The sequence below is a fragment of the Pisolithus orientalis genome (genome assembly GCF_024613125.1).
Source record: "Pisolithus orientalis strain OTSU chromosome Unknown F5J12scaffold_13, whole genome shotgun sequence".
Classification (NCBI taxonomy): Eukaryota; Fungi; Basidiomycota; class Agaricomycetes; order Boletales; family Pisolithaceae; genus Pisolithus; species Pisolithus orientalis.
In genome coordinates, this window is record NW_026260794.1 from 74,003 (window position 1) to 100,697 (window position 26,695).

General features: G+C 46.3%; 8 protein-coding genes across 8 annotated transcripts; 4 read left to right on the forward strand and 4 right to left on the reverse strand.

Annotated features, from left to right (window-relative positions):
• Positions 1 to 323: 323 nt before the first annotated feature.
• F5J12DRAFT_782567 (uncharacterized protein) lies at positions 324 to 948 on the forward strand (the record flags this gene model as incomplete). Its single annotated transcript, XM_051742738.1, has 3 exons — positions 324 to 492; positions 520 to 781; positions 816 to 948. 3 exons carry the CDS (start codon positions 324 to 326, stop codon positions 946 to 948), a joined length of 564 nt encoding a protein of 187 aa, XP_051600109.1.
• Positions 949 to 4,661: 3,713 nt separating this feature from the next.
• On the forward strand, positions 4,662 to 5,420 carry F5J12DRAFT_892402 (uncharacterized protein; the record flags this gene model as incomplete). The annotated part of the gene is made up of 1 exon (XM_051747573.1): positions 4,662 to 5,420. One exon carries the CDS (start codon positions 4,662 to 4,664, stop codon positions 5,418 to 5,420), a length of 759 nt encoding a protein of 252 aa, XP_051600110.1.
• A 1,380-nt stretch (positions 5,421 to 6,800) lies between these two features.
• F5J12DRAFT_892403 (uncharacterized protein) lies at positions 6,801 to 8,717 on the reverse strand (the record flags this gene model as incomplete). The annotated part of the gene is made up of 8 exons (XM_051747574.1): positions 6,801 to 6,929; positions 6,976 to 7,197; positions 7,325 to 7,506; positions 7,563 to 7,703; positions 7,764 to 7,879; positions 7,928 to 8,053; positions 8,105 to 8,499; positions 8,547 to 8,717. 8 exons carry the CDS (start codon positions 8,715 to 8,717, stop codon positions 6,801 to 6,803), a joined length of 1,482 nt encoding a protein of 493 aa, XP_051600111.1.
• Positions 8,718 to 10,879: 2,162 nt separating this feature from the next.
• F5J12DRAFT_905459 (uncharacterized protein) lies at positions 10,880 to 11,798 on the reverse strand (the record flags this gene model as incomplete). The annotated part of the gene is made up of 5 exons (XM_051748660.1): positions 10,880 to 11,029; positions 11,079 to 11,241; positions 11,289 to 11,444; positions 11,472 to 11,476; positions 11,538 to 11,798. 5 exons carry the CDS (start codon positions 11,796 to 11,798, stop codon positions 10,880 to 10,882), a joined length of 735 nt encoding a protein of 244 aa, XP_051600112.1.
• A 142-nt stretch (positions 11,799 to 11,940) lies between these two features.
• Positions 11,941 to 12,114, reverse strand: F5J12DRAFT_686799 (uncharacterized protein; the record flags this gene model as incomplete). The annotated part of the gene is made up of 1 exon (XM_051740325.1): positions 11,941 to 12,114. A coding segment is annotated over one exon (174 nt), but the record flags the coding sequence as incomplete, so codon positions are not given.
• A 917-nt stretch (positions 12,115 to 13,031) lies between these two features.
• Positions 13,032 to 13,985, reverse strand: F5J12DRAFT_892405 (uncharacterized protein; the record flags this gene model as incomplete). Its single annotated transcript, XM_051747575.1, has 5 exons — positions 13,032 to 13,175; positions 13,225 to 13,407; positions 13,459 to 13,634; positions 13,687 to 13,787; positions 13,873 to 13,985. The coding sequence occupies 5 exons, from the start codon at positions 13,983 to 13,985 to the stop codon at positions 13,032 to 13,034; spliced, it is 717 nt and encodes a 238-aa protein (XP_051600114.1).
• Positions 13,986 to 17,001: 3,016 nt separating this feature from the next.
• F5J12DRAFT_782570 (uncharacterized protein) lies at positions 17,002 to 19,725 on the forward strand (the record flags this gene model as incomplete). The annotated part of the gene is made up of 13 exons (XM_051742739.1): positions 17,002 to 17,021; positions 17,096 to 17,172; positions 17,194 to 17,247; positions 17,298 to 17,372; positions 17,493 to 17,524; positions 17,566 to 17,599; positions 17,707 to 17,767; positions 17,820 to 17,882; positions 18,414 to 18,533; positions 18,594 to 18,648; positions 18,694 to 18,781; positions 18,817 to 19,100; positions 19,222 to 19,725. 13 exons carry the CDS (start codon positions 17,002 to 17,004, stop codon positions 19,723 to 19,725), a joined length of 1,467 nt encoding a protein of 488 aa, XP_051600115.1.
• A 1,256-nt stretch (positions 19,726 to 20,981) lies between these two features.
• On the forward strand, positions 20,982 to 21,236 carry F5J12DRAFT_688138 (uncharacterized protein; the record flags this gene model as incomplete). The annotated part of the gene is made up of 1 exon (XM_051740342.1): positions 20,982 to 21,236. A coding segment is annotated over one exon (255 nt), but the record flags the coding sequence as incomplete, so codon positions are not given.
• Positions 21,237 to 26,695: the final 5,459 nt, after the last annotated feature.

A 26,695-nucleotide genomic window follows, 5' to 3' on the forward strand; every position in this document is an offset into this window, starting at 1 on the left:
TCCAGTCCAAGGCTACAAAGCCAGGTTGAGGCTGAGGGAAGTCTGGGGACTGGCAGGATGAGCCAGGACTGCTAAGGGACCAGAGTGATGCACTAATTGATTTGTCTCTAACAAGACCACCAGTTTGGCTTCTGGTGTACCAGAGTACCAACTTGTTGACCCAGTTAGGATCCTGGGGTAGACTCTAATTGTTTTGTCTCAACCAAGACTACCAGTTTTGGCTTCTGGAGTACAGAGCTACCAACTTGTTAACCCAGTTAGGATCCTGGGGTAGACAGAGGATGGGAAAGGACTGGAAATGAGGTCAGGGACCGGGATAGGGGATGGAGGACTGGGAGACTGGTCCTAGACTGAAAACCAGGGGCCAGGAGCAAGTTCAAAGGACTAGCATGCCCAGGGGGTGCCTCCAAGTGGAAGGAGAGGCCAGAAGAGAGATCAGGGACCAGGCTAAGGGCCAGAGGGCTGGCAGACTGGTCCTAGACCAAAGTGGAGGTGTCAAGCACTAGCTAAGACCACCAGAACCAAGGCCTAGAGCAAGTCCAAAGGACAGGCACCATTCTGAGGCCAAGGAGACTGGTGCAGGACTAGGACAGGGGACAGGAGACCTGGGACAGGTCTGTGAGGACCAGGAGGGGCTGAGGAAGGCCAGGACCAGTCTGAGACCCAGTAACAGGTCCAGACAGGTCTGGGTGAGGTGGCCAAACCAGACCAAGGCTGGAATGGCCAGTAATGAAGGGCAGGAGGTGGATAGAAGTGGCATCCAGGTTTCAGGCAAGTCCAGGTGAGTGTGGACAAGCAAAACCGAGGCCAAACAGGCTGGTAACACACAGTCTGGAGGCCAAAAAGGCAGTCTGGGGCTCCAAGGCCAGTGTAGCTGAGGCTGAGGGTGGAGACTGGACCCAAAAACTGCTGAAGCTGAGTGCTGATGGGGAACAGGGAAGGTGTTGAGGACCAGGACTGGTCAAGTCCAGGCCTGGGTTGCACCAAAGGTGCACAGAGTTCTGGAGACTGATATCAGGGGGGTCAGGAGGTCAAATGAATGACATGACACAAGTGCCTGGTACAGTAGAACTGGACCAAGACAGCTGGTATAGAATGCTGGGATGACTGAAATAAAGACTGAGGTGAAGACCAAGGTGACCAGCCAGGGGTCAGAGGTAGCTCAAGGGAGCTGACAGAAGTGAGTCCAGTGGTTGAGACTGACCTCAGGGGCAAGTCTGGAGGGTAATTCTGACTTGGAAGTGGGCTCAGGTGTGAACCCAGGTTGGTGGTGAGTCTGGATGGTGAGTCAAACCCAGGGGTTGACATAGCTGGTCCAGAGTCAGGAAGAAATGAGTGGCAGGTAGGGCAGGAGTGAGGGAGTGGATGCATTAAGTTTCAACCACTAGGAACATAGTACCAGGGGTAATGCAACCTGGGGGTGTGCAGAGTGCCAAGGGTCACTGGTTACCTCTCTGCTTCAGCAGAGGCCTCTGGGTGGGCTCCAGAGTCAGATGAGAGGTAGCCTGATGGGTCCCAACAGGAAAGGTCATGGGTAGGGGCTCTAGAGCAGGACCTAGACATGATGAAGTGACTTGCACAAGTGTCAGTCAGAATATACTGTCAAGTATGGGTTTACCCTCAGGTGACTGGGCTTCAAGGCTGGGTGATGGGGGCTAAGTCTGGTTGACCAGAGTCAAGGCTGGAGGTCAGGGGCCAAGCCTGAAGGTCCAGAGTCAAGGCTGGAGGTTAGGGGCCAAGTCTGAAGGTCCAGAGTCAAGGCCAGGAGTGTGGGAACAAGTCTGGTGTGAGTCAAAGTGTGGTTCAGTGGTGAAAACCAACCAAAACCAACACAAAAGACAAAAAGAGCAAGTGGTGGTGTGCCTATGCAGTACCTAGATAGTAGAACCTGTTCTTTGGGAGGGTTTTTGCGAGCTACAACACTCAAAGATGAGTGCTGAGGGTTGGGGGTGCTCCTGATGAAGAAGGAGCAGGAATGCGAGAGAATGTGATAGGGTATACTGCTGTCAGCCTACAGAAGGATGGATGACAACTTAATTCAATGTCCTAAGCTGCACTGAGCTCAGGGAGGGCTTGGAGTGAAGTATATTGATGATAGACAAGGATAAGTGAAGCAGATGATAGTTAGACCCTTAATAAAGTCTCAACTATCAAAGCTGCTGAATGAATTACTGAGTGATGATAAAATGCAAGCAAGAGGGGCTCTCTGATGTCTTCTCTTTTTTGCTATCTAAGTACAGTGATTTATGTACAGTACAGGGGTGTTGCCCTTGGAAAACAAGGTGCAAACACTTGGTAAGTGATTGGTAACTGATGAGTAAGGAATGTAAGCGATGGGTAATCGTCTTGGAAAGCATTGGTAAGCATTGGTAAGGATTAGCAAGCCAAAAAGTGAAGAATCAGTAAGCAAGGTCAAAAGATTGGTAAGTATTGGCAATAGGTGAGTCAAAGACAGTCAGAATGTCAAAGTATGAGTCAAGTAATGTCAGGAACTGGGAAAGCACACTGGAATCACATTAGGGGGAGGCTGTGCATGTCACATCTCAAAGAGATCACTTCTGGGCCAAGGTGGGATGACAGAGAGGCAGCACTGATCTGATGCTGATATAGTACATCCAAAAGTGGACAGGGTGAGTCAGATGTCAACAGGGGTCAAGCTTTGGGGGTCTGTGGGGTGACAGGAGCATAGGGGATTGCAACCTTCCCCCCCAAACCATCCTCTCAGGGAAGCAAATAAAAACTTCATGAATGAGGCTCTGTTGGAAGAGAGGATGAAGGGGGAGTGTCTTCTGCTGTATCTTGCAATAAGGAGGCAAGATGTGCATTATACTCATCATGGATGCAATCAGGGAGAGTGGAGAACAGTAGATTATACTGTAGCTGTTGCAATCTTGGAAGAATGATGGATGAGACCAGTATGAAGACATTGCAGGGAGCAGGGAGGAAGGATCCATATGCTTCTTGGACTGGAGAGACTGAAACGACCACATAAGACCTTTCCAACTGAATGACAGACCTGAGGCAACCAAAGAACATCATCCTAGAGATCATACTGACAAAAAGAACATGCTGTCCAAGCTGGATGGGCTGAGAGGGTGCAGGTGAGGGTGGGATGTACCAGGATGCTTCAGGACAGAAGCTGGTAGGAGCTCCTGGTAGATATATGTAGCCATGGTCCCTAGCAAAGGGGACAAGTGAAATGATTGATGTAGAGGCAGCCATATCAGAAGAATATAGCAAAATGAGCATCTTTTGGAGGGAGTGCTGTAGAAATGTGTGGAGTGTGCAAATCCTTTCCAATTTTGGAAGGTAAGATCGCATGGCTGAGCACTACAAGTGAGTGTGGGAATGGTCTCTGTATCTGCAGAAATGGTGGAGATATGTCGAAAACTGGAATGCCATACACAGGCACTTAAGAATTTTAGCCAGCACTTAACTTGCTCCCTTTCTTTTTCTCTGGCACTGATGACTTGTTCTTGTGTGAGGGATGAGTGCTGACATTTCTGGCTGTCCTTCTTTGCATTAGGGCTATGGTCTTCATCTCTGTTCATCAGCTGTATCCATGTCCACCTCACCAAACACCTTTGGTGTGTGACACCAGGACTGTGGGAAACCAACCAGTCTTGGAGTCTGCACAGGGGGAAGCCAGTCTGAGGTTGGATCTACCTCCCTTGGTCTCAGCTTATGTGCTGTACCCTTATGCAAGCCAGGGAGAGGTCTGGGACAGGGGTCAGGGATAGACTAAGGCTTGGCCTTAGCTATTGAGTAGACTCAGGGTAACACAGAGTTGAGGGTAATACTTAGTCAATATTCTGACTGGAGTGCTACAAAGTATGTACAGGGGTTAAATACATGAGGCCAGTCTGGAGTAATGAACATGAAGCCAGACTTGTTATTAAGCTATTAGGAAGATGATTACCAAGGGGTGGACAGCCACAGAGGCTGTGCTGAGACTAATAGCCAAAGTCTGGGTGACCAGCATGACCAGAGTCAGACACTGGATTTGTACAGTAAGCAAAGGTCAGATGAAAGGACTAGACTAAATATAGTACAAACATCAGAGAACAGACCAGAGTTATGTCCAAGTGACCTGGACATGGACCTGGGAGGACCAGGGTGGAACAGTGCAAGGCCAGGAGGCCAGAATGGACCAGAGATAGGGGTAAAACACCAGACTTGAGTTATTCAGGCTGGAGTTGGGTTATCTAGGACTGGAGTTGGGTTTTCTAGGCTGGACTAGGACTGGGCTTGACTGGAGATAGGGACTAGGGGTCTGGACTGGACCAGGATTGAGTCTGAGGGTCATGGATATGACAGATATATGCTTGCAATCCAGACCTGTCTCATGGCCATCATCATCTCAACCTCTCATGCAAAGCAAGCATCAATCACATCACATGTCATCACTGGGTTGGTGATATTATTGCAGGTCATTGTGATCTCCCAACAGTGTGGCTTCAGGGGTGACACAATGCCCTCATGATCCTCAAGGATTCACACCTCCCACCCAATGTTTATGACTTTGACTTACTGTTCTGACCCAACACTGGTATTGACTTGCTTTGCATGTTTGGAGAGGGAAGGTATCCAAGTGTCAACTATGATATTGATATTGACAATCATGAGCCCACTGTACCTGCCCCATGCTCAACAAATGCACCATGCCTGCCTGGCCTGCAGATGAGCAATCACTAACAACTGTGGATTATGACATTGAAGTGCCAGCTATGGCAGTTGAAGATAGCATGGAGATTTTGTTGGAAGAGGCACTGGATGGTGTTGTTGGAGATGATTTGCAGGATGGTGGTGATCATTTGGGTGGAGATGCATTTGATGAGAGCATTGACCAGAATGATGATGACATGCCCTCCCCCAACCATCCATCCAAAGGACCTGGGATACACCCAAATGATTATCTTTGGTGCAAGAAGAAATGGGCTTGCAAGTCTACAATCTGCCATGTTGTCATATCACCAAATTTTACCATGAAATCTCATGACTGTCTCCTCCATGTATGTGGGTTTTCTCCTGTCAACAAGAGCAACAGTGGGATGCAGTCTGGGAATTTACTTCAAGGTGACAAGTTTGTTGTTGGGGACCTCTTTGTCACCCTCATTTGCACCCAAGCCAAAGTCATGGTCATTGCCCTCACACATTGCACTTTGATCTCTCACAACCATTCACTGCATGGCAACCTCAACCTTGTGACTCTGACCTCATCTCATGGCAATGTCAAACTTGGAGGTGATATCCTGATGCTTGCTCCAGCATCTACAGAACCCCTTGACAATATATTGGAGCTATTGTGGATTTGGACTGGAAGTTTTGCATCAATCCCATCACCTGTTCCTAGAACTACACATGATTCAGTCACTTGTAGTCCTAAAAGTGGGTCATCCAACATGTACATTTTGTCCTGAAACTGGGACTATCTGACATTGGCCAGTGGTGGGTAGGCTGAACTGTGAAGGTGGGGTTGGCCTATGTCACAGGATGATGGATCAACTGCCCTGGAAGTGGGGTCAGTTGACATGACTATAGGATGGATTGATGACCTGGAAGTGAGTTGGCCAATGCAGCTATGGGATGAATTAGTGACCTGGAAGTGGGGTTGGCTGACACAGCTATGGGATGAATTAGTGACCTGGAAGTGGGGTTGGCCAACACAGCTGTGGGATGAATTAGTGACCTGGAAGTGGGGTCAGCTAACACAGCTGTGGGGTGAATTAGTGACCTGGAAGTGGGGCCAGCTGATGCAGCTATGGGATGAATTAGTGACCTGGAAGTGGGGTCAGCTGATTCAGCTATGGGATAGATTAGTGTCCTAGAAGTGAGGTTGGCTGATGCAGCTATGGGATGGATTGATGACCTGGAAGTGGGGCCAGCTGACATGGCTGGGGGAATGAACCATGACCTGGAGTTATGGTTGGGCAGACACTTTGCAAGAAAGACCAATATATTGATAGTAGGTTAGTGGGGCTAGCCAATCTTATTACTCAGTACACTACTTCCTTGGTAGTTAGCTGGCTGAACCTACATGGTTGTGGAGAAATCCTACATCCTATCCTTATCCTGTGGTATTGAAGTTAACTCTACCAACCTGGCCATTGTATTGGAATTAACAATGGACAAATTTACTCAGTTGTGTATCAGTACTTAAGGAGGAGTTGTCCTGCAGGAAATTACTTTTTATTCTGAACATTCAATGTCATATGAAATCTGAAAACACAAAGCAGGTATTTTTGAGTGTAGTACATGCATATCATATGTATCAAGGTATGGTATTTTACAAAGATTCCAACAGCTGGGATGATGTTTGCCCCTTTCCCTGTGTCAATTTGGTAGCCCCTTTGGATATGTAGATAGTATAGGTTTGGGGAGGCTGAGATGTGCCATGTGTGTCCTTCCCACAGCCAGGATTCTTGCACTCATAGGAATAAGTCTGCCCTGAACAACCAGCTTCCCACTTCTGAATGCTATAACACTGAGGGCACTGGGCAGGCAATTGTTGTCCCCAAGGCCTGATGAACTTGTCAGTCCAGATAAATTTCTCCACCACTACTTTCTCCTGCCACAACATCAAGATGATGTTGGAGTGCCTACCCAACATACCACAGTCATTCAGGGCATACCTGACTGCACTTTGGACATGGAAGCCTTGAACAATGGTGGAGTCAAGGAAACTCATGAGGAAGGGAATGGTGGTGACTAGTTGAAGTCTCTCAGCATCAAAAAGCAACATGGACCTTGGCTTGAAACCGATATGGTGTCAGCCATAACCACCAACATTGAAAGAAAACCTACTGTTGCACAGCTTCCTTCAGTCCTTGGAAGCTCTCCTCCTTCCTTAAAGTAGAACCACATACAAAGAAGATGAGATCTCCACACTTGACAATGTTGGAGAAGGGTAACAGAAGGCCTTGCAGAAACTGCAACTGGTCAGATGGGAGTGACAGTCAAACAATGGTGACTTACCTCAAAGACCTCTGTGGCTACTGGAACCTTATTCTCCATTCCAGAGAACAGATCCCCCCTGTCTTCATCAGTATGGGTAGTAAGGAAAATGACTACCTTAGCAAAGGTAGTCAGACCTGAAGCTAGCTTTGATGCTGCAGTGTCATAGGCAGCTCTGGACTCCTCAGTGGCAAAGTTGAAGGGCAGTTGTGAGAAGTGGTAGGTGTCTTGTGTGAAATATCCCTGCAACATGGTGTAAAGGATATGCACAGGGGTATGGCCAAGCTCTCTTTTTGGATGGGGCTTTCCTGTTCCAGGGCCTTCCCAATGGCTTGTCCTCCTTTTTGCACTTGATGAATGAAACAATCACCTTATCCTCCTCCTCTTGGGAATTCCAATGATTCCAAAGCATCTGCATGTTGGCCTTGGTCCACTTTGAAGGATCCTTCATCATGAATCCTTCTGGGATGGAATTGGAACTCAGATACTCCAAAGAGGACTTGATAAGCAGGCCCCAGGGAACCTTGGCCTTGGGCTTCCCTGTAAACTTTGCTATGTGTCCAAGTTCCATCAACAACTGTAGATGCACTTGACAATCAAGAACATACCATAGGCAGCCTGGAAGACCATTCTTGCCAAACTCTGCTGGACCTTCAGATTCTGACCAGTCCAAGCTGGTACCTCCGGGTTTCCTTCATCATCAAGGGCTATCTCCACCTGGTGATTCTCATCATTCAAATCTTCCTCAGCTGAGTATGGAATCAACCTAGGTACACATATTACATTGATCACCAACGTTTATCACTTACCAGCTTCAGTCAAAAGATAATTGGTCAACATTTGCTCTCCATTTAGAACCCAATCCTTGGTGGGCTCTGAAGACTCTGAGAAGGCCTTCTTCCCATCAGGGGGTTGTGTTTCAAAGCTAGGTTTCTTCATTAGCATTGGATAGACAAGGTAAAGGGGAACCTACACTGCCATCTTGATCTGAGAATCAGTAGTCTCATGAGCCAGAAACATCACTATATTTGACCCCATGGTCTGCCTGACTGTTTCAATAAAGTCTCTGGCCATGCTGGGAAAATTTTTTCTCCTGTACCTGAATTATTGCATGATTAGTATAAGACATTTGAAGTAGACCAGCACTGACAATTCATGAGTTTCTTTTGGAGCACCCAACTTATTCCACTTGGAAGCAGCCCTCCCTGCTTCAGCCTTCTTGTCATCTGCAAGAGACTCCCACCACTGTTGGATGATTTTGGTTCTCTGACCTATGGTCTTGGGGTCCTTGGTGTCCCTCCTCTCCCTATCATAGGCATCCATGTCCTCTTTGAAGAGCTGCTGGGAGGCAGTAAAATCAGTGAAGGGTTTTCTGTAGTTTCCAGCCTTGGTAGGTCTGATCCTCTCCTCTCTGGCATCCTCATCCTCACCAGTCCCAGGCTGCTCCTTCCTCTTGTCTGTTGCAGCCAGGATGCTCTCAATGGTGTGTTCCTCATCATCTCTGTCTTCAGGGTCTAGTTCTTGCAAAAACACCCTTCTGATGGCCTAAATACACTTGAGATATGTGAAACTTGATGAAAAAGATACCATACCACTCTCAAGTTCTGGGGCAATTCCACAGATCCTGATGATGCTTGCTGAAGGATCTGGGATTTCACATCAGCCAGGATCTGAGCCCTGAGGTCAGGATTCCCTTGGGCATCTGTGTACTGCTCCACATAGGAGGACAGCAGATCAGAGTAGACTGCAGACCAATCAGCCATGAGGGAATAAAATCAGGGGGATAATTAGCAGCACAGATGATGGAGGTTGGAAGCAAGGTGAAATTTTTCAGCCTTTCCCAATTTAGGCAGGAGGTTGAAGTTTTTGGCCATCACTCTTTTAGGAAAGGTACCATTATGGTATGATTGTTTTGATGTATTTGCTATTCACTTTGATTCAGATACCAAGTGCAAAGTAAGGGTAATTGGAAAACTATATACATATACCCATGTTCTAAATACAATCCATTTGTTTACCTTCAACATCAATTGGGCCTTTTTGGAAAAGTCAGTCCACAACACTATCTGCTTATTAGCATAAGCATTTTTCCCTGGTTCCAACAATTGTAGAGCCCTTTTCTCCCATATGTCCTTCTGGAACTCAAACCACATGATGGCCCAAACCATCTCATGCTTCACCAATGACAATTCTTCTTTCCATCTGTCCCTTCTTGCCCTTGCTTTGAGCCAATTGATCCTGTAAACTGCCCCACAATTCATTGGTGAGATTTTTTTGAGTAGTATTAACACTTACACTCCTCCATTAAACCCCCCTTCTCAGCATTCAGTTGACCCTGTTCACCATCCATCATCCAAAACGATGCCATTTTACTGGTTCCCTGCCCAAACTGGTTCTCCTCTGTCACATCCTTACTCACTGCCAGGTCCTGGGGCTGAATATCCTGATATTTTTGTCCAATCTCTTGATTGGGTTCCAACTGGAGAATGGCCTGCCTTTCCCTTTGATAACTTCTGACCTGCTTGTTTATCCAGGCCACCACTTTTTGGATGTCCTGCTTGGTTCTTGTACCTTCCCTAGTTGATTGTGCACTGTGGAAGTTCTGTCTGTGTAACATTGCTTTGTGTCCAAGGTTGATTCAGAGCTGGTCTAGACAATCATTAACTTGCCCAATCCTGAGTTCCATTTCTTCTTTGAGGAGGTCATGAAGGCCAAGCTCCATCAGTTTAGTTGCTCCAATGGATGAGGGCATCCATATACTCATGAGCTCAGCAGGTGGCTCCTCTCCTTCTTCTGTAGCCTCCCAATCCTCATCATCTTCCCAGTACTCTCCATTGTCATCAATTTCTTCACCTTGCCCAAGGAATGCTGGATCATCCTGGGGTATAAAGACATCATCCACCTCCAAACCTTTGAGAAATGCCTGGCTGGTGCCATGGAATTTGTCAATCCTGGCAGAAAGTCTTTTTCTTTTCTCCAAGACTTTGACTTCTTGTCTGGTAGACATGTGGCTCTGTCTAAGCTCAGATCTTAGCTGGGCCCTGCAGGTCTGGTTAGCAACCTATTGCTTCTGGGAACCACAGACCATACTGTGCATCCTCTATGCTAATTCCTTCCACAGGCCAAGCCACAGAACCATGGCTCCCTGGGGACACAGGTGGATTTTTCACAAGCTTTAACTGCACTTCACCCATGGTAGGGGCCACAGGCCATCAGACATGCCCAGGGTTTCTTAGGAACATACTGACCATTGTCCCCTTTCAACAAATAAATGTCTAGGGAATCACCTTGATTTGCTTCTGCCTCAAGAACATCCAACTCCCATTGAGCAAGTTGGCCAGGGTCTAGAACAGCTGTCAACTGCTCATATGCCTGATTCATTTCTTCTAGGCACTTTTGTGAGGTCTTGTATTTTTTCAACAGTGCAGGAGCAGAGATGTACAGGGTAAAATAACTTCTCTTTGAAGAAAAGGCCTCTCACCCATGTTGACAACTTTTTTCCAGTTAGAATCTCTCATATGGTCATCATATACTTCTTGTCTGTGGGCCTGAGTCATAGACCTTGCAGTGGGAGAGATCTTATTGAATGGAGCCCACAATGTCTCCAAAATTTCACCATCCAGGTGACCAGCAACCTTGATAAAGTTGAGGCTATATCTTGGAAAGCAAGAGAGTTTGTGGGCAGCAAGATGAAACTTCCCCACAGCAGGAATGATTTCCAGGGAGGGAGGGAGATGGAGAGAGCAGCTAGATTTTACCCAACTCTGGAAGTTAATACTCCACTGGCACCCAACATCATAAATGACAAGGGCCTTTGTGATGCTTTCTGAATGATAATCAAGAGCACAGCAGATGGAGTGATCTGTGTGCATGTACCTGGCACAAAATGAGTTCCAAAGGCTTCCAGTACATCCATCAGGTCCACTCACTTTTCCCCTTTCTGACAATCCACCACAGAATGGGGAACAAAGCAACCATGCTGAGCACAGGCTGTGGCACAAATTCCAGTAGACTGGAGATTGGGCTTGCTAATATTAGCAGCATTGATTGCCCTGTGATTGCTGCAGGTGGATCTCTACCAGTACAGTGGGTCATTTAAACTCCATGACCTTGTGACAACTCACCTCCTTGTTATCCAAAGACTGCTCAAGATGGGCCTGGTAGGGCTCTTCAGCAACCATGTAACCAGTTCCATCTGATAATGACACATCCAACTCAGGCTTGTTCATTTTCATATGCTGAGCAGTGAAGTTGCCATCCATGACATATTGCCTCATTATGGTATCACTAAGGGGGGAGGGGGAGTTAGAAATCAAAACCCTACAGATTATGACTCCAAACCTGTCATATCAGGTTTTCCAATCTGGAGTAAATTAATACCTGGTTGTGGGCAGGCAGGACAAAAGAGTGCAAGTTCTCCTTGTCCAGGATCTTGTTCTTTATCATGACCAAAGCCAAACCATTTCCTATGTTTCAAATCCCTCCACAGTCTGGAAATCCTCATCAGCTCTCAGTACCTGTCCTAATTGGAAATGAATGCATTAATAGAACCATCTAAGAGCAAATAGTGCATGTCACTCAACTGGTATACAGTCAGGAAGTGCATTGTTGGTGAACCTCTTCAGCTTCTGATAGAAAATCATAGCTGAAGTCTTGCACTCCAGGGCATCAATGAGAAAGTGATTAAGAACATCAATGGTGAAAGCAGTTTTGGGCTTTGTTATACTGGCTGGAAAGAGTATTTCCCTGAGTAAATCAAGGTGCCAGTCCATTGGATCTGACCCAGGGCAACTGCACCAAGAAATCTCATGAGTGAAAATTCCTTCTGTGTGCACTATGGTCATTTTTGATCTGAAGGATCTCCTGCTACCAGAGGTTAACATTGAGGCTACAGGATATGACTGCCATTGACCTGTAATTGGGAGGCCCTTCCCCAGAAGTATAGCCCAACTCCTCTGAGTCTGGATCTTGATTCTGTCTGATTTGAGGGCAAGGATGACCCCCATGGCCAATGTGCCAAAGGAACCCAAGTTCCATCAAGGAGGTAGCCTGGTAATGAGTAGCATTCCATCTTTGTACCTTGTGGAATGGAAGATTTTGATGCACTTTCACAGCACAAGGACCACACCAGGCATACACACCAATGCAGGACATGCATCTTAGCCAGCTGTTCTCCCTCCAGAATGACTTTGAGATATTCTGCTCTCCAAGGCAGCCATTCTCTGATGAAATCATTTTGACTCTAGGGGAAGTGCAGTATCAGGCAAGACTTCCCACCTTGGTAACCCTCCTAGTATTTGGGGTATCTTCCTCATCATTCCAGTCCAAGGTAGGCATGTCAAAGGAGTCTGGGACAACATTTTGGGAGCCTATTGTCCTGGGGGTCCTTGGAGTTGAAGGTTGACTCTGAGATGGGAGGTGGAGGTGTCTGGCATCCACCTCCTTGTAGGTGTCCTTTCCTCTCCAAGTTTTAGTGACTTCAAATTTATACAAACCTCCTGCAGAGCTTTTTCCAAGGACTTTGGTTCTCCTATGATGCATGATTGAGCACAGGAAGAGTCAAAGCAAGGTTTTCAGCCGTATTGAAAAATTTTCATCCCCAAAACAACACCACACAAGTCCAGAACAAGGTTATCAGATGTATTTAAAATATTTGTACCCAAACATTGCCACTAAAATGCATTTTAAGTGTACTGACAGCCAACCCAAGAATTTCCTTTTGGGTAGTCCATGCTGGTCTTGTGACCTTGAGTCAGTCATGAACTCTGTCCTCCATATAACAAACCAATGCAATTCTTTCTCCCTTCTCCCACTTCAGCACAGAATGTTGAAGGATTTTTCCTGATAGGAAAATCATGGTGCCTGGGGAATAAGCCAGTTCATCCCCCCAGATCTGGAATAAGGAATTTAGCATTGTGAGAACCCAGGCTCACTAATAGATCCAGAAGAGTTGGGGCCAATGTGATGTCCTGGTGAGAGGGAGTTTCCTGGTTGACAATAATATCAATGTTGGTATAGACTGATGGCCAATCCAGGGATATCTCATTCTCCACCCTGCCAGCCTTGGCCAACATTGCTCAACCACCAGCCCTGGCCATACCTGGCAATGAGACCTTTGCCACATTGCTCCAGAAGTGTTCCACATAAGAAATCTTGAGCGGCCATTCCCTATTGGCTTTCTGTTTGAGGGATGTGCTTTGGTAGAGTGTATCAACCAACCTCTTTAAATTTGTCAGCCCCTACCATGGAAATCACAGCACCTGGACAAACCTCATGAGCCTGTTGGAATGTGGCAGGAGACATGGAAATCCTGCAATGTCCATACATGACTTGGTCAACAGGTTGATACTTATGGCCATATTGTTTGTTAAGCTTGCTGTTGTCTTTTGGCTTGTTCTTGGGCTCAGTCTGAAGATTGTCTTTTATGGAAAGGAGAAGGGAATTGAGAAGTTCCTATGATATAAAAGCTGTAGCAAAGGGTTGTCAGAGAATGAAAACACTCACTATCCTTGCATCTGGGATGATACCAGGCAGATACCATACTATCACCCTGCCATGCACATCCAGAACTGTGGCAGGAGCATTGATACACCCAATTTTTGGGTTTTCAAAATGGATTGTCCTGTCCTTGGCATGCACCAATGGTTCAGAAAACCTGTCTGCATCCCAATCCAACACATCTATTAAGGGTCAGACTTGGCTCACTTGCAATTGTTGTGGAACATCACCTACAGGGATTGAGGATGGCATGTGTAATGACTGTGGATGCCAGCCTAACTTCCAAAGATGTAATAGCATCTGAAGTTAGACCAGATTCCCCTTGTAATGTTGCCCTGACTTGGGTTAACTCAGCCAAGGTTCAGAGTCTATTATCTAACTACATACATAGCAAGTGTAGCATCAATACTTATGGCTTACCTTGGCTTCCTGAGCTGGTGATTTGAGAAAATAGAGCTGGAAGAGATCACAGGGGCTGTCCCAAAGGCAGCCTTCAGCATTAAAACCACCATTGTATGCAGGGAATCCTCCATGATGATGTGGGGGATGTTGGAAGAAAAATAGTTAAAAATCACTCAGTACATAAGTTGGAAGTTATTCTCCACTAGGGACCTTGCTTGACTTGGGGGAAGATCCAGAATCCAGAAACTTAGTCTACTAGATACACTATGTTTCTTGAAACATCTAGTCATGTAAGCAGGGGTCTGGAGTGGGTGCAATCAAACTCAGCACCAGTTGAATTCCAAGTCAATCCAGTCAGCAATCTATTGAGCATCAAGGGAAACCATGGAACACCATTACTAATCTAGCACCATCCAACAGCTAGGAACACATCCAGTCAGCATTTGAAGGAAAGATGTTGGGTTGCTGGTAATGCCATTGGCAAGTCTTGAGTATGAAAGGGACACCTTGCTTAACAAGATCAGCCATGGAACACCAGTTCTAGTCTAGCACCATCCACCAGCTAGGCAGACTGACATGAAACCATACACCAAGTCTTTTGCTAAGGTTAGGGTTAGAAGCAGACTTGCATGAAAAAATACACTAAGTCTTATGCTAGGGTTAGGGTTAGCAGATGCTTCATTCAAAACAAGAGGCATAGATTCCCACACAGCATTCAAATACAATCAAAACAGTGACTTTCACCAGTCCATACATAAATTCAACTACAGTTACAATTTCAACTACAAAGGCATAATGGTTTCATAAGAAACCAAGGCTTGCCTGCATTCCAGAGGGGGCCCTCCTCCAGAAGTACAGTTGGGCCAATAAAAAATGCCCTCAATTCAACCAAATTCCCAAAAAGTGCACAAGAGATAATAACAAAGATCCTAAAAGCAAATTAGCATCAACACAACTTTGCAAGTTTCACATACCTGAGGGCCATCATCAGCAGGAGACAAAGATAAACAGCTCTACAAGGTTGATGTCAGTACAACATAGATTCTACATAAGGTGGATACTCACTGTGAAGAACCCTCTCACAAATTAGCCACTACCAATATATACAACCACATACCACACATAGAAAAAATGTCATAGGCTGACCCACATAAGTGGGTACAGACCAGATAAAATGTTATTAGCTGACCTACAATGTAGGTACAGACTAGCCCCCAGATCCCAAATCAGGTGGCCTACAAAAAATAGGCACAGACTATTCCCCCAGGCCCAACATATCACCCCCCAACCAAGAATTGTGCTGGCCAAGCACAAAATGAGGTGGAGGGTAGCCCCCCCCTACATCCTGTAGCTGCAGACTATATTCAGTAAGGAGGCACAGGGATGCTGCAAGGCAACAGTGTAAGTAACTGTTTTCTGATGGCTAAGAACTCTGACTCCAGAAGAGGTAGGTTCTGTTTGGATTGGGTTGACCCTGAAGGGGCTTTGGTCTGGATACAGGATAAGTAATTTAGATGAACAAGAGGGAACTTGCCCAAGAGGAAATGTTCTAGACTGTAAAGAAGAACTTGATGAAAAGGAGCAGAAGTAGTGATTTTTGCTCTCCAAAGCAAGACACAGAGAAGACAGTGATCCCCAGTACAGTATTCTTGTCTATGCTGTACCACAGTCCCCAAGTGATGTGGCACACACCTTAACTACCCACATGCTTAGTCAGCTCTCCATCTTTTGGCACCAACTTCTTCTGGCCACAACCCCTAAGTCCAAATCCTCTTTGACCCTCACCTACACTCTCCACCCTCAAACCTTCCATTTGACACAACAGAGGCACAACTCCTCAAAGGGAAAAGGTTTGCATTCCCTACAACAGTAATCAAGTAGTGTGAAAAAAATGTGATCAAAGGAAACACTTACCTGACCAACAGCCATCACAAGGGGCTGAGGTACAGATGAAGATGAAGACAACATAAAGCATGAAAGAGGAGAGAGAGGGGGAAAGAGAGAGAGGAAGAATGCCATGAGGGAAGTGTCACATCACAGAGAAACACAGTAAGGGAAAAAACATGGCAATGAGTGGGGGGGGATTTATGTACTTGAGTCTTATGTGCCATTGTTTGGCACCAGTTCAACTAGTGAGGTCACTGTCAAGGTTCAGCTTCTATGCATGGGACATTCTTGGCCTCAGCATGTGTTCAGTTGCTGCAAGTGCCAGCGAATGCCTCTGAGTCAATACTACCACTCATCATGCTATACATAGCAAATAGCAAGGTCATGTGACTTCACTGTCACTGTATTTGGCTTCTATATTCTAAATACTAAATTGCCATTTGACATTCTTGTAATTGCAGTGTCAAGCCAAGCCAGCACCCACTCATGCCATTGGCTGAGCAGTAGTGGTGGGTACCCTTGGGACTTCACAGAAAATGTATTGCAGTAGAACTACTGGATCATTTACTACATGTAACCATTTATTGAGACTGGAAATTCGCCCAGCACTGACTGACCACTCTGTAAATAGTATACATAATGTTCCAGTCTTGAACCTGAACCTGATTCTAATTCAGGGTTGCAACATGTCTGACTGAGGGAGATGCATCCAAAGTACAGGTAAACATGTGTGATAATTGTGACAGCCATGACATTATTCATGTCACAATCAAGGTTGTGTCAAGATTATCATCAATCCCACCCAACATTGAGATCTGTGCATCCATGTATCTGGATTGACATGGTCTCTTGCTACTCTCTTCCTGCCATGCAGTGTCTCCCTCACAGACCACCTTTGTGCTGTCCCAGCATCTGGCCCTGCTGCATCTCCAGAAAAATTTTGGTATGCTGTCATTGTCACTCTCTTGCTCAGCACCTCCCATGCCTCTCCCTGTCTAAACACAAGATAGGTATGTCCTCCCTGCAATGCTGCATCTCCCTTCAGAAAAAAACAAAAAAGGTATGTCATTGCACTTCTCAGCATCTTTATAACACTCACATCACACACTAGGATGCTACCAGTGTTTTCAGTCTCTATTGCACATTGTTCAGTGTCTCTGTACCATTCACAAAACCCATCTCACTGAGTCTCATCCAAAAAAAAGGTATGTTGTCCCAGCTTGCAGTGTCCCTCTACCACTCACAAAATACCCCCTCACCATGTCTCATCCTAAAACAAGGTATGTCATCCCAGTTCCTGGCATCCCTGTATGACTTACTGAACACCCCCTCACCATGTCTCATGACAAAAAAGGTCTGTCATCCCAGTTCCCAGCACCCCTGTGCCACTCACACAACACCCCCCCTCACCATGTCTCATGCACAAAAAAGGTATGTCATCCCAGCTCACAGCATCCCTCTACCACTCACATAACACCCCCTTGCTGTGTCTCATCCTAAAAAAAGGTATGTCATCTCAGCCTGCAGCATCCCTCTGACTCACAAAATAAAAAAAGGTATGTTGTCCCAGTTCCTGGTGTCCCTGTATGACTTACAGAACACCCCCTTGCTGTGTCTCATCCTAAAAAGAGGTATGTCATCCCAGCTTGCAGCATCCCTCTACCACTCACAAAACATCCCCTTGCCTTGTCCACAAAACACCCCCTCACCATGTCTCATCCTAAAAAAAGGTATGTCATCCTAGCTTGCAGCATCCCTCTATGACTCACAAAATAAAAAAAAGGTATGTCATCCCAGTTCCTGGCATCCCTGTATGACTTACAGAACACCCCCTCACCATATCTCATCCTAAGAAAAGGTATGTCATCCCAGCTTGCAGCAACCCTCTACCACTTACAAAACATCCCTGTCCACAAAACACCCCCTTGCTGTGTCTCATCTTAAAAAAAAGGTATGTTGTCCCAGCTCACAGCATCCCTGTATCACTCACAAAACACCCCCTTGCCATGTCTCATCCTAAAAAAAGGTATGTTGTCCCAGTTCCCAGTGTTCCTGCACCACTCACAAAACACTGGTAGGCTATCAATTCATATCTCCCTCCTGCCACACTGCATCTCCCTTGCTGTGTCTCATCCAATAAGGTATGTTGTTGGACTTCTACTTCATGGTGCCCAGATGATACTCACATATCCCCCCTCTCTGGTCTGCTTATCCAGTGCCCAGTGTTCTGTGTAGTTGCATAAATCAGATCACATTGGCTTGTCTTTTCCATAAATATGTAGATATCTATCCTTGCTCCATGATATATGTACAAACTGAATGCATTTATTGTTATCTTATTGCTTGTCCCCTACCCCTTTTGTGTCTTGTAAAGATAATAAGATATGCTACTGTTCCCATATGTGTCACATGTTGCTGCCACTCACTAATGTTGGCATACTAGACTAAGATGGTGAAGACCAAGTAGACAGCTAAGAAGACCACTGGTGGTAGAGCTCCCAGGGTATCTCTTGCTGGTCTGAAAGCTAGGGAAAAACAAGCTGCCAAGTCAAGCAAGGCCCATGCTAGGAAGGCCCCTGTTGCCAAGAAGAGAAGGATGAGGAACTTGGCAAGTCTCTTGTTATATTCCATCCATCTTTCTAACATTCTATGCAGTTCTGTGTGATGTGCAGGGATGGAGGGACATTGTGGCCTTGTGATCAGGCAGGTTGCAGAAGGGTAGTGTGTAACAAGTGTGTTGTGGTACTGGAGGATTGCCTTGAAGAGGTCACCCAGCTTCCTGTGACCTTCAGGTGTGTTAACCTCCCTTTTATGAATTAATTCCATTGACTCAAACTCTGGATGAACTTCAGGTGTGTTGCCTGTCATTGGAAAATGACAAGATTTGAAAGTCCTCAGCCCTATTTTGTAAGTGCATATTGCCACCCCAATCACTTCTAACTCCAAGTACAGGGCTTCTACTTGTCAGGAAAGCCAGTCCTGAAACACCCTCTTGTGGTCATTGGGGGGTTTGAGCATGCCACCACCTCTGAAGTGGCTGGTGACTCTACTGCCATTATCCACCTCCATCTTGAGTCTCTGGAGTGTGGATGAGCCCTGGGGAGGACAGTGAAGCTGGGGTGGAGGCCAAGCCCTCAGATTTAGGGGAAGAAATTGGTGGGGCTGGTATGACCCCTATAGCAACTTCATCAGGGGCCCAGGATATCCTTGACTCTGGGAGGGCCCCATCTGAAGATACCCCTCATGAATCCAGCCCTGCTTGTCATGCCAATGGGGACAGGGTGAAATATTTAAAGTCCCTTTGCATCATGCCCAGGTACCAGGAACTTGTTGAGCTTGTAGATGGCTTGCCAGAGACAGTAAGTGATAAACTTCCTTCAAACACCAGGTTAACAAAGATTTTGTACTGGAACCTGATGCTGGACCAGCCAACTTGCCTGTCTGGGCATCTTGGGCCTGGAGTGCCCAGTATTTGCCCAGGAGATGCATGGCAATGGGGATTCCTTCTGGAAGGCACTGTATCAATTGCAAAGTGAAAAGTTTGCATCCACCCAGAAAGGTCTTACCATTGTACTGGGATTTGGTATGTTGTGGAGGGAGTGTAAAAGAGCACAGGACATAGAATCAGATGACCCTGAAGCTGCTAATCTGGGCTTTTTGCTAGGCTTGGGTCTTGATATCCACAAGGGGGAAGATGTCATGGGTGCAGTAGGGCTGGTAGTTGCAAGACTGCAGCAGAATTCTGGTGGCTCAAGCATAGGGCTTGGTGCACAGGAAACAACTGGGGTCAGTGCAGGGGATTCCTGTCCCACCCAGGGGGGTGGCATGAAGGAATCTTGGAATACAAGAAAGGATTTGAGGAAAAGAAAAAGGGGAGGCAGTGGGGATGTTGATCAGAAGATGGCAAAGGAGGGTGAAGAGGCAAGCAAGAAATCAACTAGAGCTCATCAACCAACCAAGAGAGCTCTGGGTCTTGGTCTATAGATAAACCATAGATGGTGTAAATCAAATGGATCCCTATATATGGCTACCCATGCTCATTGCAAGTTTTAAACCCTGTGAGATCACTGACATCACCTGGAGGTGAAGAATGGCCATGGATTCAGGGGAAAAGGCCACCCCCCAGTGAGGTTGGCCAACACTGGTCTCAGGGGGTATGTCCATCTGGAAGTGACATCAGAGTCAATACTTCTGGTAACATAGGGTGTGAGTCCAACACTACTTCCAGGGTGTGGGCTCATCCCCCAGTGATGTCAGCCAACACCCCCTCCAGGGTGTGGGTCCATCCCCCAGTGAGGTTGGCTGACACCACTTCCAGGGTGTGGGTCCATTGCCCAGTGACATTGGCTGATGCCACTTCCAGGGTGTGTGTCCATTGCCCAGTGAGGTCAGCCAATGCCACTTCCAGGGTGTCTGTCCATTGCCCAGTAAGGTCAGCCAATACCACTTCCAGGGTGTGAGTCCATCCCCAAGTGAGGGTGGCCAATGCCACTTCCAGGGTGTGGGTCCATCACCCAGTGATGTCAGCCAATGCCACTTCCAGGGTGTGTGTCCATCACCCAGTGATGCTGGCCAACACCACTTCCAGGGTGTGGGTCCATCCCCCAGTGACATCAGCCAACACTGCTTCCAGGCCATGAGGTCATCCCCCACTGAGGTCAGCTGACCTCCCTCTCCAACATGTTGGCCTATCCACCATCAGGGTCTATAGGCCAATGTCAGTTAGTCCCACTTTCAGGACCAAATGTGCATGTTGGATGACCCACTTTCTGGATTACATGTGACTGAAGGGTCTGGGAACTGCTACTACAACCAAATGCATTGCTTCTATTTTGGTTTCAGGTCATTTGGTTGAGATGGAAAACCCACTTGTGGTCAAGGCTTTGTCATACCTCCTCCCCAAGAACTGCAAGCACATTGATTCCAGAGATAGCACATAGGCACTGACACACAATGCCCTCAAGGTCACTACCAGTACTATGTGGAAGAGGATCATTGACTTAGGCATGCCTTTAATGAACTTCCCTTCTCTTAGTGGAGAATCACCAAGCTTCCCTTACAAGGCCAGCAATGGTAAGTCCATATTTGTGTATGCTCCAAAAGACATGCTAATATATCTAACACTAGGCACAAGCATACTTATTTGTGTCAGTGGGACTGAGCAGCTGAATGTGTCAAGGGGTAAAGCAATAGGGACACAATGCCCAGTCTGTGAACAGACAACAAAGGACTTGTGCTCACACATGGGAGGTCACATTCCTCATGTTGCTTGTGGTGTACTTGAGCCAGGTTGTAACTGGATCACTGGAACATTGCCATGTGGGTTCTGTGGGCACACTGGAGAGCCAGAGTGTGTGATCACTGTCAAGCTACTCACACAAATGACTCAATGGGATTCAAAGTGCCCTTTGAAGGAGTCATTTCAGTATGCCAGTGCCAACAAAGGGTCTGAATCATGTCCATGTCACAATGTGCCTATTGTGTGCAAGTTGTGTGAAGCTCCAGGCTGAGAAACCAACCCCCACCCAGTGATTTGGTGCTACAACATGGAGGCCCATCTTGAGTATCAGCACCCAGAATATTTTCATCCTGGAAAGCTGCACAGACTCCCCCTTCCCTGCAATGTTTATGACTTTATGGTCCTGACTCCTTCAGAGGAGAAGAAAGCACAAGTTCCATTTCATCCTGCATTTACCAACATCCTGGAAAAGGATAAAGCTTCTGCCAAGGTCTGTATGCAGTCTCAGAAACAGAAGGAGAATGTTGCTGTCAGTGGTATCCTCAGCAAGAAGGCTCAACTTGTCTAATCTCTGCTTGCACTGTTCTTCACTTTCAAATTGCTCTCATTCCCATGCTTAAAAACAACTCTTACATCCTTACACCAAAAGTACTGTGTATTATAGTCATTGATACATATGCAATGTGTACTGTGAACTCAGTAGATGCTACAGCAGGACAGTGACCACTGGTTTCAGGGTCCTCAATCATGGACATAAAGTATGACTAGATAATGCCTTATGAGGAAAGTGCACCATTATTTCTCAGTCACTCCCCCCCTCCCCCCCCCCCCTCCAAAATCAATGACCTTGTGTCAGGCTTCTGATTATTGCCCACCTCTTGTCTGCTTCTCCATTTTCTTCCCCAAGTCAATCTCACCTTGCATTGTTTTTTCAAGTCTGAGGATTATGTTGTGTATGCTCATGATATTGGCTTGGTCACAATAATATTCCATCATTGGCAGAAGGGGAGGCATGAGGATTGAGTAGTAGGAGTCATGCTGTACACATTGGTGGCAAGTACTAAAGCTATCTTTCTTATTGGAGTCACTCACATTTCCATGTAGGGAAGCCACCAACATATCACATGAGTCATGTGATGTGTTGGGGGGTTGGTTGACTATTTGACAGTCACATATATCCCCTTCAGATCTTGCACTAGAGCATGGCCAGTGCCACCAGCAGGCCCCTTGTTTCCCACTCCAGAGCATAGCCCATGTCCAACATGCTACATGTGCTAGTGCCATTCATCCACATACAGTGGCTCACAAAATTGTCCCAATGTTTGCATGTTTTTCATTAATCATGGTGTGGTGAGTGAACTATCATTAGTGAGTCCAAGGTGTTGGTGGATGGATCAAAGCAGCTGGTCATGGCTCTCTGATGAGCCATATTGCATAATATTTGGATAGAAACTGATGACAGAATACCCAAATGAAAATGAGAGCTCATTGGGACAATTACATAACTCTGTGATATGCTGGGGATGTAGTCCTTGGGAACACATATAAAACACAGTGAGATGCTCACCAATGCTTACATAATGTATCACATGGTCTACTGAATGATTTTTCAACAAACAAACAATGCCAAACAGTGATTTTGCACCACTAAGCCTCCTTGTTGTAACACAAGTCAAGAAATCACCATTCTGGCTCATTGGGGACATTCCCTCAGGGAAACCTCAGCAAATTCTGGTGTACACTATAGTATAATCAATAGAATATGCTATCAGCACCATTGGTCAATTCAGAAACCTGCTGGCAGTTATCTCCAGCACTGTTTCCCCACCAATGCCCCATATGTCCTGGACCTAATCAGTACTGTGAGAGCTGAGAATGATGTGGAGGTCCAATCTGGCATCCATCCTATCATAAAACATGGTACCTGGAGTGAGAGAGGGTTTAGCTTCACCCTGACCTCCATACCAGTTTCCCCTTCACAGAAATGCACTAGTTAATGGGTGATTGGTTTTTTTATGATAGGATGGATGCCAGATTGGACCTCCCCATCATTCTCAGCTCTCACAGTACTGATTAGGTCCAGGACATATGGGGCATTGGTGGGGAAACAGTGCTGGAGATAACTGCCAGCAGGTTTCTGAATTGACCAATGGTGCTGATAGCATATTCTATTGATTATACTATAGTGTACACCAGAATTTGCTGAGGTTTCCCTGAGGGAATGTCCCCAATGAGCCAGAATGGTGATTTCTTGACTTGTGTTACAACAAGGAGGCTTAGTGGTGCAAAATCACTGTTTGGCATTGTTTGTTTGTTGAAAAATCATTCAGTAGACCATGTGATACATTATGTAAGCATTGGTGAGCATCTTGATTGGTCCTACCCTGGGCCATCAGGTGAAGCAGCTGGAAGTCAAGACTCAGAGAACTGGAGGTAGATATAGATCATGATTGGTAGAAGTCACAGTCAAACAGCCAGATCCAACAACCCCTGTCCATTCTCCCCAATCCTCACCATCCAAGGATTCAAGGTCTTGCTCCCACAAGTACTTTGATGCATGGGTGGTGTCATGACCATGACACTGACATAAGCCCCTAACACCTACTCTGCCCTCTTCTGACATGTTCCCATGCTTCTCTGCCCTCTTCCGATGCATTCCTGTGCTCCTCCAACCCTCCTGACACCTCTCCAAGGTCCCCTGTCCATGTTCCAACCAACTCCACTCAACTCTGCCCTCAGGCTGGTCACATGGAGGCCAGACCTTCATCTGTGCCTCCTCCAAGGCCTTGTTGGCCCAGTGGGCTGGTGGACTTGCAGCCCTGCATTCCAGATAGGGTTCTGCCCTTGTGTCAGTTTTTCTCCATTCTTCCACTCCTTTGGTATTTACCCTCTCTTCCTCATTGTAGTAGTTTCCTTGTCTCAGTTAAGGTCCCTGTCATCCCTACCCTCTATCCCTTGTGTCAGAAGGACTGCTAACCTGTTATATGCTTATTGGTTTGCATTTTACACTGCACCACCCTTGACCTATGTCATATATAAGGCCACATAGTAATCTGATGTAATCAGTATGAATATTGAATAAAGTCCCCACCTTTGACTCCCTCTCAGTTCCCTCTGGAGTTTCATCTCCACTCCCTCTGAGTCCACTCCACCTCTGAAATATGAGGGCTGAGCTTCTGCAAGGGGGCAGCACACTAGCTGAACCTGACACCCTCTCATCTGACCTCCAACCTCTGACTCTGAACTCTGCCTCTAAAACTTTCTTCTATACCCCTCCACTCACTGTTCATTGAATATCTCATCACCTAGTGGTCAGATTCACTTCAGACTTTGACCACTGTACTCTGCAGCCCAACCCACTCCTACTCTGCCCTAAGAGGAAGTCAGGGGTGTTGTGCAATCTTGATAGGTGGATTCAGCCTTTGATGGACATGAAAGCATGAGCCCACCAGTCCAGCAACTGATGTTACCACAGAAAAAGGTATGCAGCAGTTCACCAACCCAAAAGCAGACTTCACATGGTGTGTCAGACACAGAATGATTACATCTGCAAATGGGTTCTGTGGAAGGGGGAGTTCTTGAAGATACTCCTGGAGCTTGAAGCCTCCCCAGAGCCAAGGAACTGCACCTGGTGTGGCAACAACAGGGTATACAGATGTCTGGATTGCTTGCATCAGCCCCTATTCTGCACAGAATGTTGCCAGAAGAGTCATGAGAGCCTGCCTTTCCACAGGATCCAACAGTGGACAGGGGACTTCTACAAGGAATCCATCCTCCACATGGTGAGAGATCAGTTGGTTGCCCAGAATTACATACATTCACATCAAGACCCACAGACTGGCATTCAGTTGCACCTGGGACATGGTGGAGCACCCTGTCCCTATGTGATTGCATGAGCCCAGCAAGCAGCAGGTGAACTTCTGCCCATCAGTGATCAAGAGTGGGAAGATGTGGAAGATATCAAAGAAAACCCAAAGCACAGCACCTCCATCCTCCAGCAGGGTCAAGATATCACACTGTCATGGATGTCACAGGTGTTCATTTCATTGTAGTGAATTGGTGTGAATGCAAGATTGCAGAAACCTGATTCATACAGTTACTCAGAGCCAAACTATTTCCCTCAACATTCAAGAAGCCAAGCACTGCATTCACATTCACAATTCTGGATGACTTCCTGAGGGACAACCTGGAATGTGGAATGTCAGGTATGAACTATTACAGCAAGTTGCATCAGATCACATCCAGTGTGTTTCCATACCTCATTCCAGTAAGATTTGGTATTTTGGTTCCAAGTGTTGGAATGTCTGAAGGGTCAATCAGGATAGATACCATGAGCTTCTATGGGTTGTGCAGAAATGGTGATACCTCAAGCTACTTAAATGGAATGGATTCTGCAGGACAACCAGGTCAGCAGAGAAAGGTGGACTGGCATTATTTTGTGCAGCACACCCCCAGCCTGGAATAAATGTTGATACCAATGAGGATTTGGACCAGTAAGCAGCTCCAATAATGCAATCCTCATGTGCTGACCTTCTCCAGCTGGTGGTTCACCTGCACAGTAGTAATGGATGGAAACTTTAAAGTGGAACACATGCATGAGTGGAGATCTGAAGATCAAGTGTGGTTGATGGATGGACTAGGTTATATGGTGACCAATCTGCACTATGCAGACTATTTGAAGGCCACTCCACATATTGTGGAGGTATGAATTCATTCAACCCATGCAAAACATGATCTGAGCTCAGGCACAGAAATCCACCTGCAACAACCACAGAGCTATCAGTCAGGCAAATGCAGCCCAGGGAAAGTTTCATGCAACCAGAATTGGGGTGACTGCATGTGCACAGCATGGATGCTTTTATCTGCATTGTGTTGTTGACTTTCAAAAAGCAGAAAGGTATGAGGTTGAATCATTGTTTTTGACACCCATTGATGGCACTGCAGACAGTTGAACATGGACTACTCTTTGGCAAATCCATTGGGATACAATATGGAAGGGATCAAACAAGTGGTTTGCTTCTATGACATTAACTGCTCCTACAAGGCAAATCTGCAGAAGCATGTGGGTCAAAGTGAGTTGATTGATATCCTGTCATCACTTCAGATTATCCCTGGAATCAGCATATGGCATGCGAATGGGCACAAGAAGGAATGTTATGCATGGTATGCCCTGCTGTTCATCAAGGGGGCTGGATGGGTAGACAGAGAAATCATTGTAAAATTGTGGTCCATCCTTAATGTGGCATCCACATCTGCATGTGGGATGACATCACCACACCACCAAGAACTGCTGGATTTCCAGATGAATGATTCCAACTTCATGAAGATGATTTGGATTGGTTAGTCTGAGGATCCACTTGCAGCACACTCTCTGACATCCAAGATTAAGCAGATAGCCTATTGCAGAAGCTCAAAGCAGCTCAAGCAGCAGCACCATTGGCAAGGCAGGCATATATAAAGCTAGATGAAACCTTGACTGCAGATCAGTGAGACAGCTGGTGAATGCAAGGTTATGGCCTCTTCTAAGCATAAACCATGTGCTAGCCAACTAGCTGCTCCATGTAGGCTTCTGCTGGGTCTTGGTTCCTCCAATAATGCTAGTTTGATGGCATGCACTGTTGGTGCTTCTCATGATATGTAAGTATTTTTATGCTTAGAAGAGGCCATAACCTCACTTCACAAGGACAGAAAGGATGTTGGGGAATGGGCATCAGA